At 31.9% G+C, this 22099-nt stretch overlaps 1 protein-coding gene across 4 annotated transcripts in view; it reads left to right on the plus strand.

The window, feature by feature from the left end:
* Positions 1-22099, plus strand: part of KIFAP3 (kinesin associated protein 3) — a 165353-nt gene that overhangs the window by 91761 nt on the left and 51493 nt on the right. For 3 of the 4 annotated variants that reach the window (XM_054495339.1, XM_054495347.2, XM_054495355.2), the window contains exons 11-16: positions 3089-3189; positions 10214-10322; positions 11518-11630; positions 12036-12201; positions 12812-12937; positions 16668-16766. In XM_054495339.1, the coding sequence (XP_054351314.1) occupies positions 3089-3189; positions 10214-10322; positions 11518-11630; positions 12036-12201; positions 12812-12937; positions 16668-16766 (714 nt within the window). Of the gene's footprint in view, positions 1-3088; positions 3190-10213; positions 10323-11517; positions 11631-12035; positions 12202-12811; positions 12938-16667; positions 17743-17886; positions 19800-22099 lie in introns of those variants that run through there. The other variant, XR_010123156.1, reaches the window with a different exon arrangement.

Genomic DNA, 22099 nt, shown 5'->3' on the forward strand with positions numbered 1-22099 from the left:
ACAGTCTGACCAAGACTAAGGGATTCCTTCCTTCTTGGGGAATAAAGTTGGAATTTTTCATGTTTAACCTACGTATCATGAGAACCTGTTTAAACGTTAAGTTTTGCTATGGCAAATGTGCCTTATACTAGAATAAGTATAAATTGGTACCTTCAACAGTATAAAAATGTGGTCTGTTAAAATCTAACATTAAAATTGATAAATCTTACATATTTAGATTGCTTCAAACTCAAGGACAAAATTGTTGGGGTTAAGAACATTTATTTGTCTGCACTTTTCTCTTACTTGGAGCGATTTCACAATTTTTACCTACTGCCCGCCAAATAAAATTCTTACCCCTAAACAAAGACTTTAAATATTATTTTCTCCCACATTACTTTATCTTAGCTTTATTTTAACCTTAGTCAATAATCATTATCCTTAGAGCCTAACTCTGACTCTAATTCAGCTTCTCTCTTCTTTATAAATTTTGTAGTAAAGCTCTTCAAACAATAGAAGAAATGTGAAATTTACCTTAAATGATTTGACTCTCTATTCTGTAAATTTTCTATAAATTTAATTTTTCTATAAATAATGCCATAGGGAAAAATTAAAAATAGATGAAATAAATAAATATTATTTCATATAAATAAAATGTATTTCCTGTATATGTTGTATCCCAAGTAGTTGAATTAGTGAATTTATAGATTTTATTTAAGGTGAAAATGCTTACTGGTGTCCGTTCATCTGAAAAACATATATTGTTTTTATCTTATCCCAAGGAGTTGTTCTTACTGCTATTGTAAGCAATAGGAAATAGGCTTTAGCCAAACAATTTTGCAAGATGCAAAATCTAAAAGCCTGGATTTAAAAAGCAGTATATTTTTAAAACATGTTTAATTCCCTCATATATCAGTGTTTTATCAGTCTTTTATACCTGATAATATCTTACTTAGAAAACAGTTTTACCTTGTGATATAAAAATGTTGAATACCAAAAGCATCAAATGAGGAAGAAAAATGTTTGAGAGTAGTATTGTAACATAACCTGGTAAAGATTTGGGAATCAGAGAGACCTGTGTTTAAATCCCCGCTCAACCACTTACAAGGCTATTTGGCAAGTATTTATTTTTCTCTAAACTGTAGATTTCTCATCTGAAACATAGGGATGATAAGACCTATTTGACAGATTGTTTTGAGATTCAATGCCATGCAGTCTGTTTAGCATGGCTCTTGATATGTAGTAAATGTTTAATAAATGATTATTATTAACCAATCAACAATTATTAAATACCTACTCTGTGCTAGGTAGTATTCTTGCATCTGGGGATAATGCAGTGAATAAAGTCCTTGCTTTAATGGAGGTTATATGTTAGATAAATATATCAAATGGTAAGGAAGTTCAAAGTAAATTTGAGAGATGGAAGATCACTATATTTTTTGCTTATTTTTTTTGAGACAGAGTCTTGCTCTGTTGCCCAGGCTGGTGTGCAGTGGCACGATCTGGGCTCACTGCAACCTCCACCTCCTGGGTACAAGCAATTCTCCTGCCTCAGCCTTCCTAGTACCTGGGATTACAGGTGCACACCACCACATCCAGCTAATTTTTATATTTTTAGTAGAGACAGGGTTTCCATGTTGGCCAGGCTGGCCTTGAACTCCTGACCTCAAGCGATCCGCCTGCCTCAGCCTCCCAAAGTGCTGGGATTACAGGCGTGATCCTTAAAAGACCTCTTGAAACTGAATACTTCTGTCTCAAATCTTATCTGTCGCAAATTCTGAACCCCTTTTAGAACTAGTAATTTCTATCTTTGATTAAATGAGTTTATTTCTTCAGCTTTTATATTTAAATATTAAAAACAGAATCAATCAACAGATACTTACTGAAAAACTTCCATGTTCTATGCTAGGCCTTGTGAAAATACCAGTTTAGGGCCAGGCGCGGTGGCTCACGCCTGTAATCCCAGCACTTAGGGAGGCCAAGGTGGGCGGATCATGAGGTCAGGAGTTCGAGACCAGCCTGGCCAATATGGTGAAACCCCGTCTCTACTAAAAATAAAAAAAAAAAATTAGCCAGGTGTGATAGTGGGAGCCTGAATCCCAGCTACTCAGGAGGCTGAGGCAGGAGAATCCCTTGAACCTGGGAGGCAGAGGCTGCAGTGAGCCAAGATTGTGCCACTGCACCCTAGCCTGGGCAACAGAGTGAGACTGTGTCTCTATAAAAAAAAAAAAAAAAAAAAAAGAAAAGAAAAGAAAAGAAAATACTAGTTTATTTCCTCTAAAGAATTTCTAACTACCTTGGGAATATCTTCAGGATTTCTCATGGCCCAGAATTTTCAAAAAGGATATTGTTTTTTGGATAAAATTTTTAGTTAAGCAACTTTTCTGGCTCTAGTTTTATCACTAACTTTGAGATCGTAAATAGGTCCTTAAAATATGTTCTGTCTGAAAGCAGGTAGGATTAAATGATATATTAAAGTCCCATTTTGTTTTTCAAATCTTGATATGAAAAACACTTGATTCACTTTTTTTCAGTTTCAAAGCATATAAAACCAGAATAATCTTACCTTAGAAATTCTGAGACATTCTTCATACTATATTTTGGCTATGTTATAGCCTATAGCATTTTATAGTCATATATTTTATTTTTTTGTTGTAACTACTACTTTACTTCTTTTATCATTTGGATGATATTTTCAGTTTCTGATTCGTAGAAAGATGCTTTTTTATTTACTATATCAAATACATCACCATTGTCAATGAACTGTATTAATCACATATTTTGATAAAACAGTAAAGATGGGGAGGCTAATGACCCAATTGTTTTTATATTGGACTCATGAAAATAATTACTTCCTAGGGTTAATTTTCTTTTTCAAAACTATACCTTGGAAAATAGACATTCTGTCTTGGAAATTAGTGGTGTTTCACATATAACATGAATATGCTTGCTCTAAACTTTGGATTTGAAATAGATAGCTCAAAATATTTTTCAGATTAAGTTTATATAAAGATTTTATTCAGTAGTTTAAGTTGTAGTACATTAATGTGAGTGTGCTATATAAAAAATATGTATTCATAGCATCATCACCATGGTGTTTTATTCCTAGGCAATGACAACTACAAACAAATAGCAATGTGTGTTCTTTACCACATAAGCATGGATGACCGCTTTAAATCAATGTTTGCATATACTGACTGTATACCACAGGTAAGTGTTTTAAGTGTTTTAAGAAAAACATTTAAGAAATATATATATATTTTACTCTTTTCTCTTGATTTGTCAAGATTTTCTCTCTAAAAAAGTTCTCTTCTTAATAATACTACAAATTTATTATAGAAAATTGAGGAAGTACTGAACTGTATAAAAATGAAAATAACTTTCCATTATCCCAAACTTAGAGATAACTATTTAACACTTTGGTACACTTCTCTCTACATACTTAAAAAATAATATATTGAGATTATATGATATATATAATATTTACATATTGCTTTATTAATATATCATAATTATACTCCCATGTCACTGAACATTCTTCAAAAATTATTTTTAATTGTATAATATTCTATTACATGGATGTACCATAATTTAAATATTGTTAAATTGTATGTTTAGATTTTTTCCCATTTATCACATAAAAATATATGTAAGCAAATGAAAATAATGTGAGATATCATATTTGTAAATGTTTCCCCACATCTCTGAATTTTTCTTTAGTTTACATTCTTAAAAGTAGGATAGCTAAGTCAAAAGATAATAAACACTTGTGTTTTTGTTTTGGCCAAAATATCTTCTAAGAAAACATAAGTTTTTATTTCCAGCTAGCATTTAATTTTTAGCAACACTGGGTATTATTGTTCTTCTAATATGCGGTGGTTCATTATTTCTTTTTATTTGCATTTCCATGAATATTGGTGAGGTTGAACATTTTTTCATGTGTTTATTATCCACATTCTGTTACAGATCATTAATGTCTCTTGCCAGTCTTTCCTTCCTTCCTTCCTTTCTTCTTCCTTCCTTCCTTTTTTTTTTTTTGAGACAGGATCTTGCTCTGTTGCCCAGGCTAAAGTTCAGTGGTACAGTCATAGCTCACTGGAGCCTTAATACCTAGGCTCAAGCAATCCTCCTGCTTCAGCCTCCTGGGTAGCTAGGACTACAGGTGTGCACCACTATGACTGGTTAATTTTTTTATTTTTTATTTTTTATTTTTTATACAGACAGGGTCTGGCTTTCTTGCCCAGGATAGTCTCAAACTCCTGGCTTCAAGTAATCTTCCCCCACTTGTCCTCCCAAAGTGCTGGGATTGCAAGTGTGAGCCACCAAAATGGGCCTTCCCAATTTTTTAATTGATTTGTTAATATTTTTATTATTAACAAATAAGATCGATGTATATAATAACTATTTTAATTTTATGTTACAAATATTGCTTAAGTTTGTCACGTGTCTTTTAATTTTGTTTATGGTTAATATTAATAGTTTTAATTGCTTTGCATTCTCTGATGGGAAAATGTTTCATCAGAATTCTTTCATTTTTATACAACTGCTCTCAAGAAAGATTTTTGCTATGATTCAGTGGCTAGATATGTATTATATGTTAGGTCTAAATAGACCTAAATAAATATCTGTCCTAAATGTCTTGAAGGAGTTTATTGATTTTTTTTGTAACATGGACTGTATGTTATAAGGGTAGAGATTCTGTACATCGTAACAATTTTACTCTTAGGGAATTAACATTCATAGAATCACTATTATGTCATTACTCTTTATTAAACTACCTTCCACTAATTTGAATTATGATGATTGTAACACTAGTTGGGCTGATTTTTAATATTACATTATTTTTTATAAAATAGTTTTCTAAAACAAAAATTGTAGGATGTATGATATACAATAAACATACTTTTAAAAACATATTAGAAGAATGTGAACAAATTGTACTTATGAAAGTAATTCCTCTTGACTCCTACTACATAATTCTTTCTTCGTCTAAAAAGGATTATTAAATGCATGTTACTTGAAAAATAATATATAGTAAAAAATAGACTATAACTTTTTATTAATTCTAATTGACTGTTCTTTCATTCATTCCAAGTTAAATAAAACAGTACTAAAAGTGAATTTGCTATTCGAGAATTTTAACATTTCACCTACATGTATTTAAAAAATTGATAAACTCTCAAGGGTAATTTCTTAGACTTTTATATCAGGGGATAAACTAATTACGCTTGTTTATAGGAAATAGACATCCCTGAAAGAATACACAGCATATCTTAATCTAGCAAGGCAGGGTGTCTTATAGAGATAATGCATGTCAGACTATACTCAATGCAAAGTGTAATCAAACTCTTTGTCAAACAAGTTTTCAATAAAAGAGTAGCCATGTCAAAGTGAGATTACAGGTGATTTACTACAGTCTCACTCCATATGTTCTAAAGGTTTCTGCTTTGCAGTTTCAAAGGGTGTTCCTTTTCCGATTCCATTTAGAGTCAGAACTTCATTGACCACTGGATATGAACTGGAAAGCAGCCAAAAACATAATATTCTTACCGAGATTGACTGTTTTTATCCAGATTTAGATTTTAAAGAGAATAGCATTAAATAAAAGATAAATAAATGCAAACCAAGAAGGATAGGAAACTTACTTATAGAATTTTGAATTTGGAGTTATCCTATTCTTCTAGAATGTATAATCTCAAATATAAAATGTAAAATTTTATTTTAAATGAAAGAATCAGAAATAAGAGTCTGTCTAGGTTACTTTTTAGATACTGTTATTATTGCAATTTAAAACTTTGTATACAGAAAATTCTCCCATACCTTTTCAGGAACAATATCCATGCATATTTTCTTACGGGACAGTTTTCTAACATCAGACATGTATGCAATGAAGTTTTCAGAACATGTGTAATCTGTATTTTGTGAACAATATTTTCCAAATTTAGGAGGTCAAGGATTTTCAATGTTTTCTTTTTCCCATTTTTTTCTTTTTGAAATTTCAGCCCTTAAGTGAATAAGGTTATGTTACCCAATTATGTTGTAGACATCCCAAAGCTTCTATATGAGCTGGTATTTTGAGAAAACCAAATGATACTGTACAATGTATTTGCTCCTAATGTGATATCCAGCCTATAACTTTTAACTTATAGTGCCAAATTTTATGTATTTAAAGAGAAAAGTTGACATGGTTTTATTGCCACCCAGTGCCAAGTTAATTGCAAAATAAAAGAATCATGGAAAACAAGTCAGAAATTAAATGAAATTTCCAAGTTTCCTTCGGGAATTAAAAAGGTACTCCTTTAGAGGTATTGGCTACTCAAAGTAATGTTTATAATATCAATAAGGCTTTAAACTCATTCATGAGTTTAATCAGCCACTGATTAACCTACTTACTGAAGTCATAACCCCGGTTGGAATATCTTAGAGTTAATACAATATTCTGTTATTTTGTAATTATGCATATTAATATTTGCTGGTAAAAATCCTCATGTATTGCAAATAACACCACTTTGAATGTAGGAAAGCGGTGGCTTAGTAGTAATTCATATTCATTTGAATGATGAAAAAGAAATTGAGTATAGTCATCTTCATTAATTACATATATTAAAGGAGCTTTATAAACTGTAAACTATTTGAAAGTAAGATATTCTTAGTAAAATATTTGTCACCATTTTGACCCATTTATAGTCCATTTTAAATACTGTCTATCATATATGTGTTTTATAGACTAAACCTATAATTAGATTAGAATTCACTTTTAGAAAATATTTAGCATCCAGAATGGGTGATTATATATACAACATGTCTCATAATCTCTCCCAATATTATATTGCCTTGCTTCCTTTGTACTTTATTACCTCTAGTTATCCAATGTATTCTAATTTTCTTACCCTATTGTATCACTGTTCTGTAAAATTTAGGGGCCAGGTCAAGTCTTTATACATGATCTTAATGGTCTCAGTGGGTAGATTGGTTCAGATAAGCATACTTGAGGATAACCGGGAGTTAATGGTTGTATTCTAATAATAGTTAAAAGTACACATTAACAGTTCATTGTTATTTAGACCTCTGAGATGCATGTTTTGTTTAAATGGGTGCAAATGCCATCCAGATGCTTATAAAAGTATTTATTGGTAATAGAATGGCCAATGAAAGTACATGGTTAGGTAGTGATGTCATGGTGTTATTTAATATTTTATCCTAGAACAGTGCAAGAATCTTCATAGTGATCCACATGTTTTCCACCACAGTTGTCCTATATTGCCCCCTTTGATCTACATGCTTCTTTTTAGCTGAATGCTGGTAAACGTCCTTTCTGACAGCCCCCTTTGCTCTTGCCTGCCATTATCTGCTGAAGTTCAGAAACCAGAGCATCACTTCAAACAGGAGAGTTAGGGAGTAGCCAGTCAGAAGAGATTCCGGAGGCATGCAAAGTTCTGGTATAATCATTCAAAGATGTTTGGGTAGGGGATGGGGGTGGTAGAGTTATATGTGAATACAGAGAGCTGTGGGGGTTGGCCTCTGGTCACTGGTAAATAAGTGAAGTCAGGTGCCAGAGAGTCTAGACACAGTGATTTCAGTCATGGGTCTTTGGTATCTGATACTCAATATGGGACTTGTCTGATTGAACACTATTGCCTCTTCATCGCACAGACTGAAGCCCTTTTAGTGCTTTTCTGGTAAATTAGTAAAAGATGACAATGGACATAGTTAAAACAGAACAAATCTAGTTTTAATATTTTCTAGTTGTCAGCAATTACACTTACTTTTGAAGTGCCATCATAGCAATCAAATTAAAGACATACTCTTTCATGTGGAGTTTGAACTAAACCATTGTTTTTTTAAATTTGAAAGCTTTAATTAAAATTGAAATGTTTATCTCTCTTATTATGAAAAACTAATTCTATATCATTATGCATTCCATTTATATTTAGTCCTAATTTAGCTCAGTATGGGGAATGGGAGTTGAGTAAGTTTTCGAGCCATGCATTATTTTCTAAAAATCTAGTTTCTGATTGTTCATTTCTAGGTAGAATTTAATATGGAAATTACTTTAAAGAAAATTTACCTTCTAAAATAATGACCTGTAGCCCTGTGTTTAAGGCTAATTTTCATACTACAAAGGTTGATTTGAAGTAAATACTTTTTGTTAGCAATAAATACTTTGCTTGAAACATTGCTTCAATGTAACCAATTCTCAGATTGAAAAAAATCTATGGTAGGTTTTTAATTACAGTTTAGAAAACATAGCAATTAATTAGAGGATTTTCACCTACATTTTTGGTAATTTGTAATTTAATTTTTATTGGCAATTTTATTTGTAATTTAATTTTAATTGGGCAGATAGGTAGTGAAATCTGTTAAATATATATCCAGTAAATTAAAATTATTTTACTTTTGCCCTTGAATCTTTTTTTATTCTGTGGCATTATTAAGTATTAATGATTCTTACCCAGAGGTGCCATCAGTGGTAATATTTGTGATTAAAGATCTGCCCTCGGGGAGCATATGATACATGCCAGCCATTCACCTGCTACAGTGTTTTGTAGTTTTCAGCATACAGATCAGTGTATTTGCTTAGAATTATACCTAACAATTTGAGTGGTATTGTGTTTTTTATTTAATTTAATTTAACCAAATTTAATTCTGGTTTTCAGCTGTTCATTGCTAACACATAGAAATTGATTGATTTTTGTATATTGACCACATATCATTTTTGAAATGCAGAAGTCATCTTGAACTAACAGTAATCAAATCAAGATTTAACAGAAAGAGGTCTAAAATAAATAAATATTTATTATTCGTTGTGTTGGATTCATGAAGGCATGTTTTTCTAAAAAGGTATTGCCCTGAGATAAAACATAAGAAGTTTTTATATTATAAATTTTAGGAATAACTTCTATTTGTTGTTAACAATTTCGGCTGAGAGAAAACTCTCTTTTTGTACTATACACTAAGTTAATTTGCTGATTTGACAATAATAGAAGACTAGCTTCTCCAAAACATAGCATAAAATTTGTTCATTTGTCCTTTATTATAGCAGCTGTCTCTCACCATGACAAATCTAGATTACTGCTAAATGGCATAGGTAGCCTACCTTTTCCTTCTTACCTTTTTGTCTGCTGTTTTTCAGACCCTGCTTCTCTTTCTCTTATCACTAAAAATGTTTTTTTCTCATTTTATACCCATGCCCAAGTGATTGGATTTAGCCTGCAGCTTCAGTTTTCAACCATATATGCCAGTTCCTAAAATTCTACCTCCGGTCCAGACATTTCTTCTAAACTCAGGCCTGTGTTTATGACTTCCTACTGAATACCTGCACTAGACTATCACATAAGCAGCTTAAACTCAACATATCTAAAACCAAAATTACTATCTTTCCTTTAAAGTTTTTTTCTACCCTAGTTTCTCCTTTTCAGTAGATGTTGGCATCACCATGTATGTCATTTCTCAGTGCATAAATCCAAAAGTCATCTTTGACTCCTCCTCTCCTTTAACCATAACATCTAGTCAGTTACTACGTTCCATTTTGGTTCTCTTTTCTAAATATATGTCTAATCAATCCTTTTATCTTTACGTAGTTCAGACACCCATCTTCTTACTTGGACTTTTCCTCTAGCATCCTACCTGGTTCCCCATATTTTCTTGCAATTTTATTCTATTTTCTACACTGGCTAAATCTTTTTGAGACACAAATTTTATCCTGACACTTTCCTATTTAGAAGCTTTTAGCAGCTTCCCATTATCCTTAGCACGAAAGCCAAAATCTTTAACTTGTACTTCAAGACCCTGCATGATCTGGTTTTTACCTTCTTATCTCTTGAAACTGTTGTTTCCCTTTCACCAACAATGCTTGCTTTCTTTTAATTCTTCAGAGTACTGTTTTTTCCTGCATTGTGACCTTTGCATAAGCTATTTTCTTTGCTTGGAATGCTCTGCTTCCAAACAATATGTTTAATTATTTAAGGACAAATGTTTTATCTAATATTTCTCTTATATTCTCCACTGTACTTAAAAGTTTATATTTAATGCTGAGCATCTAAGAGTTCATTAACTGTTTATTCATCCAGTTGTTGAACAGTGAACGCCTGCCAGTTTTATGTGTTGAAATGTAAATAATTATATTATGCCCAATGTACAATCTAAGATAACACATTATGATAAAAATATTGCTTCTGTCTTTGGTTTTTTGTCTTTGTTTCTTGAGTAAAATGTGCCCTGTGCTTCTTGCTAGTTAATGAAGATGCTGTTTGAATGTTCGGATGAACGAATTGACTTGGAACTCATTTCTTTCTGCATTAATCTTGCTGCTAACAAAAGAAATGTACAGCTTATCTGTGAAGGTCAGTGCCTTTGAGTGTAGGTAACTTTTTTAGCATATGGTATTTGGTATATGATGGAAAATAGATATAAGGAATTAAGAATTATAATGATTATGTAAGTCCTGTTTTCAAATAATTTCTTCATTATAGCTATAATCCTTAAAGGTCAGATAGAATATTCTTACGTCATAAATGCAGACACTTACCTTCCAGTAACATTTTACAAACCATGGTGAGTTAGCCTTAATTGAAATTTGATTTTTAAAACATTTTCTAGATAAAATGAAACTTTTTCTTTGCAAAGCAGTCTATTACAATATAAGGTAATAAAATACAAATGTATTAGATTATTTCTGTAATATCTTTGTAGAATAGCCTGTGATACATTATGATGTTTCAGAGTCTGCCCAATAGTTTTTGCCTTATTTGAAAAGTATGTGTTTGTTATAAAAAGCACAAATGAGCAAAAATGAAAACATTTAAATCTTTATTCATACCATCCACAGATAATCATAGGTAAGATTTTAGTGTAATACTTCTGCATATTTTTAAATAAAAATGTGATTGTCTATATATCATGATACATTCTTCTAAAATTAGTAATATCTTGAAATAATATTTTATGTGATTAAATGTTTTTATAAAGCATATTTGTTAATGACTGCAAAATTGTCTATTAAAGAATTTTGCCATAGTTTACTTCACTATTATGGATATAGTTCATTGCCACTTATTTTCCATTACAAACAGTGCTATAGTAATTACGCATTCTCTGAATCTTTACACATTTTCATTTTTATATTGTTAGGATAAATTCCCAGAAGTACAATTTTTCTGAGTCAAAAGTATTTTTGTTTTTAACATTTGTAGTAGATATTGTAGACACAGAAGAGCACGTATGGTATGATTCTATTTATATGAAGTTCTATATCAGGCAAAATTTACACATGTTTAAAAATGAGACAGGGAAGAGGAAAAGTGATTATATCTGGGAAACAGGATTGACTGGGAAGGGGCACAAGTGAACTTTCTGGAGGGAGTGAAAATACTCTGTATGTTGATATATGGTATGGGTTGCATCTAAATTAATCAAATTGTACCCTTAAGAGTTATGCATTTTACTAGATGTAAATTGTTGTAGCTTTTTTGAGAACTAAACAAAAAATTATTAAACTTAAGTTAACCTTAATTTTATTGGGGGACTTTTCTGTTTCAGGAAATGGGCTGAAGATGCTCATGAAGAGGGCTCTGAAGTTTAAGGATCCATTGCTGATGAAAATGATTAGAAACATTTCTCAGCATGATGGACCAACTAAAAATCTGTTTATTGTAAGCATCATTTTGGCTTTCTATTAAAATAGACTGGGAATTGAAATTGCTACATTTGGAAATACAGCTCTTACTGAGGTCTTGTCAAATATTAATTTATAATCCAAATTACTCTTATGTTATCAACTTCTTTGTTAGTTTAGTACCTAGAAATCTCAACCTACGTTTCAATGTTGTTTTTTGTTTTGTGACCCTTACCCCAATCCCTCCACCCCACTACAGTCTTCTTGCCTTAAACCGGTTCACCATAGGCTTCTTTAGCAATTTAGCTCAAGATTATTAAAACAAGAAAATCACATTTGATATTGACTTTTTCTTTCAATGAGTTAAATTGTTAGATTCCTGTGGGTTATTAGATTAAATAAAAAATAATTTAAATTTATATTAAAATTATGTTTTATTCAGGATTATGTTGGGGACCTTGCAGCCCAGATCTCTAATGATGAAGAAGAGGAGTTTGTGATTGAATGTTTGGGAACTCTTGCAAACTTGACCATTCCAGACTTAGACTGGGAATTGGTTCTTAAAGAATATAAGTTGGTTCCGTACCTCAAGGATAAACTAAAACCAGGTTTGTGCTAAGTATTTCACTTTTGCATAATCACGAAGTTATTTCTTTCTGTTATGGATAAGGCTGCTAGAGCAGTATTGTGTGACTATTGTATTATTACGTTAGGAAAAGCCATTTCTTCTCACAGCTCTCTTCTCCCAGAAAGGTAGTCACTGGATCTCCTCTTACATATATGTTCTCTTTTTCCTAAAAGTGTGTTTTCTTAGTGTTAGTTTCTATTTCCTATTCTACCTTTCTTGTGGTCTTTTGGTATTTTTTTTATTCTGTCTCTTTAAAATTACCAAATACCATCCCTCTACATATACATACTCACACACAAAGGTCTTTGAGGCATTAAAATGAGTCTTTTATTTTCTGTGTCTATGTTGTCATTCAGTTGTACTCTCAAAGGCTTATTTCCACTTTTCTACTGCCCCCCGCCTCCATTATCACAAACTGTCATCAGCAAACATGGAAATTTGGAAAAAGGACAAATTTATAGCATATCGAAGATTCATATGACTTGATTTAATAGCTTTCAGTATCCTTTCTGTGTATTTACATTTTGATACTCTAAATGAATTTGATCAGGACATTTCAGTGAAAACTTTCTATGGTTTGACTTCACTAGGTGCCGCAGAAGATGATCTTGTTTTAGAAGTGGTTATAATGATTGGAACTGTATCCATGGATGACTCTTGTGCTGCATTGCTAGCCAAATCTGGCATAATCCCTGCACTCATTGAATTGCTAAATGGTAAGTAACCTTAATTTATTTTTATGTTCATGTCTAAACAGCTTATTGATTTAAATACTTAAATATAAAATGCAGAGTCTGTAATCTGTTTTTCTCACTACATTAATTGTTTTATGGCAACTTATATAATAAAGAAAAATGAATTAAATATACTGCTAACTGGGATTGGATAGAGTATTATCAAAGATCTTTAGCTTTCAAAGTTAAGAATGTTGCTGTAAAGCAATTCAGGACCAATTTTACAGAAGTACTCTCCTCACCAACCTTGAACAACCAATATAGTAGTCACAACTTAATCAAGGGGAATACATTCCAAGACCCCCAGCAGATGCCTGAAACTACAGATACTACCAAACCCTATATATACTGTTTTTTTTCTAAACATACCAATGATAAAGTTTAATTTATAAATTAGGCACAGTAAGAGATTAACAACCATAATTAATAATAAAACAGAAAAATTATAGCAGTATGCTTAGCATCACTGCTCTTATACTTTGGAGCCATTATTAAATGAAATAAGAGTTACTTGAATACAAGCATTGCAGTACTGTGCTGGTGGACCTGATAACTGAGATGGCTACTGAGGGACTAATGGGCGGGTGGCATGTACATCCTGGATACACTGGACAAAGGGATGATTCATGTCTTGGATGGGATGGAGTGGAACAGTGGGAAATTACATCACACTATTAAGAATTGTGCATAATTTAAAACTAATGAATTATTTCTAGGATTTTTCATTTAATATTTTTGCCCATGGTTGACTGCAGTTAACTAAAACCATGGAAAGAAAAACCACAGATAAGGGAGGACCACTGTATTATGTCACTTCTTTTTGTTTGTTTGTTTGTTTTTGTTTTGATTTTTTGAGACAGTTTTGCTCTTGTTGCCCAGGCTGGAGTGCAATGGCATGATCTCGGCTCACCGCAACCTCCGCCTCCTGGGTTCAAGCAATTCTCCTGCCTCTGCCTCCCGAGTAGCTGGGATTACAGGCATGCACCACCACACCCAGCTAATTTTGTATTTTTAGTAGAAACGGGGTTTCTCCATGTTGGTCAGGCTGGTCTCGAACTCCCGACCTCAGGTGATCCGCCCACCTCGGCCTCCCAAAGTGCTGAGATTACAGGCGTGAGCCACTGTGCCCGGCTATATCACTTCTTTCTGTTGAGATTTGTGTTGGTTTGAATTGGATCTCTTCTCTTGTGCAAATCTTATTTTTTAAAACTTGAATTCCAAGTTGGAAGGTTCATTTGGAAGCTGATTCTAAACATCATATTCCCTTCTAGATCCGAATTTATTGTCCTCTGAAATTTCTTAGTTGATGAAAATGTTCTGTATATGTGGTGTCCAACACATGTAGCTGTAGAACACTTGAAATGTGGCTGTCACAACTGATAACCTGAATTTTTGAATTAATTTAATTAGCTGCGGTGGTTTATGGCTACAATATTTGACATTGTAGGCCTAGAGTTTTCCCCTTGCATTTATATTGCTCTTAAGGGGCAGGGCTCATTCTTCTCCATATTGCATACAAAATTTATCTGAATCTTATTAGGGCCAAGTTCTCTAGGATCTTACACATCATAACTAGCCAATAGTATAGAAGTTAAAAATGCTAATATGAGATCCCTGAAGAAGATACTCTCATCTCAGTTCATCTTGTACTAGGCATAATATATATGCATTTTGTATTAATTTTAATAGACTTTTCGAATATGTAATAACATACATAAATTGTAAGTATAGCTCAATGTATTTTCAGTGTAAGCATACCCATGTTATTATCACTCATGTAAGAAAATAAAGCATTACCAGTACCTTAGAAGTGCCTCTTCTCCCTCCTCTCAGTCATTACCACCTCCTTCAAAGTGGTTATAAGTGGAATCTAGTTTATTTTGTTCTACCTTATATTTGTGACATTCATCTATGTTGTATACAAAAGTTTGTTCATTTTCATTGTTGTATATAATATTTTATTATATAAACATACCACCGTTTATCCTTTCTACTATTGATGGATAGTAGAGTTAGGTTTTTGTGGGGGGGAGGACTATTATAAATAATGCTCCTATGAACATTTTGAAACCTTTCATTTGGTGAACATATGTACTCATTTCCATTAGGTTCACACGTAGGAGTAGAATGGCTGGGTCACAGAGTTTGTATGTGTTTGGCCTTAGTAAACTGTGTCAGTCTGTAGTTGTGCCGGTTTTCATTCTTACCACTAATGTAAGAGAGCTGCAATTTTTCCACATCACCTCCAATACTGGGCATTGTCAGTCCTTTCAATTGTAGCCATCATACTGGTATTTCATTGTGATTTTAATTTGTATTTCCCTAATGACTAATGAAGTTGAGCACCTGTTTGTGTTTCTTGATTATTTAGGGATAGCCAATAAAAAGATGTGCCTATTTAAGCCTCTTGTGCATTTTTCTCTCTTTTTTTTAATTTAATTTGTAAGTTCCTTAATATAATTAATTTTAATAGGTCATCTAGAAATAATGCCCCATATTCGAAGTATTCCTTCCCAGAATTTTAGCATATTTGTTTTTACTTTGGTACACTCTTCTCACAGTCAGAAGTTTTCAGATCAGAAATAATTAAAAGAAAGACTAAGTAGTTGAGAGGTAAAAGTAAAGACACGTAGTTGACAGAGTGAGAATGAAGATTTTGTGGAGAGCCGAAGAAAGTTGAAGCAAAATGACCTGCATCCTGGAATTGCTGTCCCATAGTGATTATAATCAAGAGAGCTAAGATATTCATAAAGTGATCTGACACAGCCAGCTCAGAGTGTTTTACTATGTTTTGGTGTTCTCTGACATGAGATTATCACAGGCAGAGGCTTTATAATACTCTTTTTAAGAAATATACAGATTTTCAAGATTAAAACCATTGGTATTGAGGGAATACTGTATACCAAGATAGTAATTAATAATGAGAAATTTAGCCCAATTTGTTTGGGAGAGTAGTACTTTGGCAAGTTAGTGAGGGAGATCATTTGGGACAAATTGATCTTTAAGGGACCCACAATTTATTCTACACAACTGGTTTGATACTCTGTTGACCTGAAACTCTGTTTCTAAAATGTCATTGAACTTTTACCAAGAGTTGATAGCAAACTATACTATTAAATCTAATTTCATAATCATTACTTAAGGTTAGATTTCTATAAGCAATTGTACTTTTTCCATTACATATTAATCAGTGGACATCAGCTGTTATATAAATTACTCTTTGTGTGATATTAAAGATTTATTAATTAGCCTTTATGATTATGTAACTTTTTTACTATTATAATTAATTAGATGGAAACTAAATTACTTATTATTTCATGCAATCTGTAAAGTTTAATTTTGTGAACATTATTCAACAAAAGGAAATGCCATTTTATAATAGTTCAATTTCCACCAAAAACTTAAGAGTTTAGAAGGTATGATAATTTTTAAGAATTATTTTTCTCCTGAGAAGTCAACATTATAAAGACAAAATAGAACCAGGTTTATTTTACAAATTAGAATTCTTTAAAGAATTCTTATGATGAATAAAACAAGTGGTGATAACTGTTACTACTTTACATTAGGAACATAGAAGTTAGTTTAATCCATTTCTGCTTACTTGTCTCCTTATCACTTTTAGTTTTTCTCATTCTATATTATTCCCCTCAATTATTTTAAATTTGATATATAAACATAGCATTCTTTATTTGAATTTTTTGTTTATTTACAGCTCAACAAGAAGATGATGAATTTGTGTGTCAGATAATTTATGTCTTCTACCAGATGGTTTTCCACCAAGCCACAAGAGACGTCATAATCAAGGAAACACGTATCCTTTCAGTGTTTACTGTAGATAACAATATTTCACATATTCAGAAAAGATGCATCTTTGAGTTTTTTTTTTTTTTTTTTTTGCAAATGTTGAAATAACGTAGAAAACACTAAGTTTTGAGGAAAATTTACAAGATAACCTATTTTCCATGGAAGCTGTTGACCCCAAATCAGTATATAGGTAGAATATAATGAGAACAATTTTATTAACTCATCAGGTTGTGATTCCTAAGAAACTTAACAAACATATCAGAACTTCCTTCTCTATTAACATAGCTTAAGCGTCAGAGGTTCCTAAGACTATCCTTGGTTCTTTTCTAATCTTACCTTATTTACTCTACTTGGGAAACCACATCTATTTCCATGAGTTCAGCTACCAACTATATGCTAACTATTTAATCTTTATAACCCCTATCTTGAGCCCTAGGCATTTGTTGCTAACTGCCACTTGGATACCTTCCACCTACCTAAAGGGGCATAGCATGTTGTAGCCTAAAGAGCATTGTAAATCAATTAGCCCTAATTTTAATTACCTTTTGCTACTTACTAAGCTGCAGGACCTTGGAAAAGTTACTTAACCTCCCTAGGATACAATCAGGTACCTGAAAAATGCCCGTAACATTAATATTAAAATAAAAAGACCTCCTACCTTGTAGAATTGTTGTAAGTACTAATGGATTTAAATTGCCTATAATAGTTCCCAATACACAGAGGTACTTATACCTGGTAGTTTATCATTCTTGCATCCAAAGGGTACTCAATATTGGTAACATCCTCTCCTGATAAGCAAAACAGTCCTGCCATCTGTATTCATTGTGAATAACAACATTGTCATCTATACAGCCTCTTAAGCCGAAAATTTTGGTATCTGCTAACTCTTTTACTACATATAATTAAACATTCATTTATTCACACATTTCTCAAGCTTTAACCATCTAAACAGATACTGGCTTATGTGTTAGATATATAAGAAGGTCCTTGATGATTGTATACATATGTAACTTACCTGCACATTGCGCACATGTACCATAAAACCTAAAGTATAATAATAATAATAATAATAATAATAAAATAAATAAATAAATAAATAAAAAGAAAAAAAAAAAAAAAAAAAGAAGGTCCTTGACCTCTATAGTTTAGTTGGAGAGATAGACAAGTATAATATACAAGAAATATAAAATTATAATCCAGTGTGATTGGCCAGGCACAGTGGCTCATGCCTGTAATCCCAGCACTTTGGGAACCTGAGGTGGGAGCATCACTTGAGCTCAGGTGTTTGAGACCAGCCTGGGCTACATAGTGAGGCCTCATCTCTATTAAAAATAAAAAGATAAAAAATGAGCTGGGCATGGTGATGCATGCCTGTAGTCCCAGCTACTCGGGACACTGAAGCAGTGATTATCATGTGAGCCTGAGAGGTCAAGGCTGCAGTGAGCTATGATTGTGCCACTGCATTCCAGCCTGGGTGGCAGAGGGAGACCCTATCTCAAAAAAAATTAAAAATTCTGGAACCATATAGAGTTTCCAAGAGTCAAGTCTGATAAATAACAAGTCTAATTTGAGAAATGTTAATATTAATATGGGCTATCGAAATACAAATGCTATTCTGCCTTAACAGCTAACAGTACAGAAAGTAATAAATATTTTTAATATGGTTTATAAACTGACTTTCCCAGAAAGATAAACTCCAAATATGCTCTTAAACAGTGTTAAAATAATTGGAATAAATTCGTTTTTCCCCAGCTGTATTCCATGGAACATAAGTATTAACAGCTGCTTAATGGAAAAAAAGGTTCTCTGATAGTAAATAAGTTTGGGAAACACTGAGTTAAAGTTAACAAGTTTTCTTGCTACAGAGTCTTCTTGGAACCTTTAATATGCTTTTTTGGGTTGAGAGTCTCTGAAGGTGTATTTTATGTGTAGAATTACTTAAAATTTACATAACTATAGAAGCCACTACAGAAAACAGTAAAATGAAAATGTAGTTTTTCTAGGTAACTTCTTTGAAATACCACCCTATTTACAGGTCATCTCATAGGGTTTTTTGTGAGGACTAAAAAGTGAAGTATTTAAAGTACCTACCAGGTACCTGTACACAGTGAATAAGTGTTACTGCCTCTGTTTTGGGATGTCTGTTTAAAATGTACACTTCGTACCTTTTTATCAAAGCCCACAGAATTAAGAGAATTCCTATTTGACCTTTCTTTTCAGTGTAACTTTCTTTGCATTTTCCCCCAAGTTTAATTTTTGTTTTATGTCACTGAATCTGGAGTCAATACTTTTTGAATAGTTGTCCTAAAGATTATAACATGTTGATAATGGTGCAACAGGGAGATAAAAGATCTGCTGAGTTAAAATTTTTATGAAAACTTTGTGTCTTAAAATTGGATAAAGATCACTGAAGTGCTTTTCCAAAATAGAAAACTCAGAAGTGTTTTTTAAGCCAGGCATTGTGATGCATGCCTATAGTCTCAGCTACCTGGGAGGCTGAGGTAGGAAGATCACTTGAGCCCAGGAATTTGAGGCTCCAGTGAGCTATGATCACGCCACTGCACTCCAGCCTGGATGACAGAATGAGGCTCTGTCTCTAAAAAAAAACTGAAAAATAAAAAAAAATTTTAAAAATGTTTTGGAGTTGAAAACACAGAATTTTTGTTGATGTCAATGACATTTAAATCTGTCATGTTACAATGTATTACATATTAAAAATTATTGAAATATTTTATTTCATCATAACCTTTAGCATTTTATTGTAATTCTCCCTATGAATCCAATATGAATATTTAAAATAAATCTATTAGGCAATATTTTATTCCTTTTCTTATTTTTTGTTAGAAAGTTTGATCAATATTATTTGATATAATTTGAACAGAATACTTGATATATGAGATAGCTAGTATAGACTTATTTTAGATAAATATATGATTTATATTCAGATGTTTAAAATATTAAACTGACTCTCAACCGTGACTCAACCACATAAGAATTGAGAACTAATGCTGATCTCAACAACTGCAGTATGGGAAATAAAATACAGTTGGCCCTCCTTATTTGGGGGTTCCTCATCTGCTGATTTAACCATCCATAGATTAAATTTATTCAAAAAAAGTTCTAATAGAGAATAGAAATGCAACAATAAAAAACAGAAAATACAGTATAACAACTATTTACATAGCATTTATATTTTGTTAAGTATTGTAAGTAATCTAGGAAGGATTTAAAGTATACGGGAGGATGAGCATAGGCCATATGCAGATACTACACCATTTTATATAAGAGACTTAAGCATCTGTGGATTTTGGCATCATTGGGGGATCCTAGAACCAGTCTCCCATGACTGCTGAGGGAAGATTATAATCCACATTTGTCTAGATTATTTTAGATTCCCCTTGAGAATTTTTAAGAGTTTTCTAATAATTTTTATTCTCACAAAACCGTGTGAAGTATGTAGAATAGATATTATTTATTTATTCATTAAATAAAAATTTATTGAGTACCTGTTATGATCTAAAACCTGGGGTACTATAGTGAATATGATAGGCAAAGTCTCTCCCCTATTGGAACTTACATTCCAATGGACAAAAGAGACAGTCAATACGTATTTTTTACATATTTTTTAAAAAATGAGTTTCAGAATGCACAAATACATTATTGTATGTATTTTTTCTACATTTTAAATATATCTTTTTTATCCCTAAAAAAAAATAGTAAGAACCACTATGCAATATAGCCACGTAGCAAAACCGCACTTGGGTCCCCTAAACCTATTTTTAGAAAACAACTATTTAAATAGTAAGTAACACTAATGAGCTAAGTCATCACTTTGCCACTAGTCATGATACTGTTGATAAAATTTTTTGGGTGTAATCAGTGATACAAAGAATGGTATGTACTTGTGTACATGTGCTAGAGTTTCTTAGTAGAAATTTGTGGACTCTGTTTTCAAATTGTTTTAACTAAGACCAATTAATAGTATTGATGCGAGGTCACAACTTTTTTCTTCACTTCCTCTTTTAGATTCACCAAGGTTTCTTGATTAATTTGAATTTGCTTTATTATCTGCCTTCTCTCTTACTTATTTGTAATTATACATCCCATTTTTTTTCTTTTGGGATGCAAACTTAAATTTCAACATTCATGTTCACCAAGTTCTAAAGGAGTATGTTTCTATTTGACAGTCTAATATCTCCACTTCTATTTTCCATGTTATTTGCTATCCAATATGATAATTTCACTTCATTTTATAACCCTTTTGTAACATCTCAGAATTAATCACTATTTTAATTATTGGTTTTTAAATAACAGTGCTTATCTAAAGTTTACAGTATGTTGACCAATTTCCTTATTTACTGTCTCCTGAATTCCATTTCTCTATTTGAGTTGACTTTCTTTCATAATCAAGTATATGCTTTTATACTTAGTGAATATTATCTATGGATAATAAATGTCTTTATCTGAAAATAACTATTTTTTCTCTTTGATAATAATTTAACAGAATATAGACTTCTAGGTTGACAGTTATTTCCCCCAGCAATTGGAAGATGTTTTTTCACTTTCCTATGGACTGCCAATGAGAAGTCTGTAGTCAGTCTAATTATTGTTATCTGTGATAAAGTTAGAGGAAAATTTAATTTCCTTTTCCTTATAAGTAACTTGGCCTTTCTTCCAGAAAGACCAAAGAAGTATTCTTTTTTTTTAATATCAAGTTTTTTTTACTAGAATTTGACTTGGTATATCATCCTCCATTGATTTTTCCAAGTATGCAAATGTGTACCTTTTTTTTAATTTCAGGAAAGTTTTCTTGAATTATAGTTTTTAGTATTTGTTTTGTTCTGTTACATTGGTTTTCTTCTTTGGGATTTCTATTGTGTTGGATCTTCTTAGTCTAATATCTGTCATTTTCTAATCTTTTTATCTTTTTTCACTTATTTTTATTTTAAAATTTATTCCTTTTGCCTTCTGTTTCTCTTAGAATTTTATCTGTTGTGTCTATTTACTCTTTTGTTATCTTAATTTTTATATATCCAAAATGATTTTTACTTTTGTTTTTGGTTCTTTTCTGAATTATTTTATTTCCCTTGGTTTTCTAATCCTGATTTGTGGTGTGTGTATATATATATACACAATTTTTTAAATTATTTTTATCTCTTGAAATTTTAGGTTACGGCTTTCTTTAATGTGAAAATGTTTTATCATGCCTTCTCTTTTTGACCGTGAATCTCTCTTGTTAGTTTTGTTTGAAATTAGTTTTCCTGAATTTTTAGGAGAGCAGGATAGATCAAGAAGCATGTATAGCTACACAAGTATAGAGCTTCCTCTTCATTTATGTTT

Source organism: Pongo pygmaeus, chromosome 1, assembly GCF_028885625.2.
Source record: "Pongo pygmaeus isolate AG05252 chromosome 1, NHGRI_mPonPyg2-v2.0_pri, whole genome shotgun sequence".
Lineage (NCBI taxonomy): Eukaryota > Metazoa > Chordata > Mammalia > Primates > Hominidae > Pongo > Pongo pygmaeus.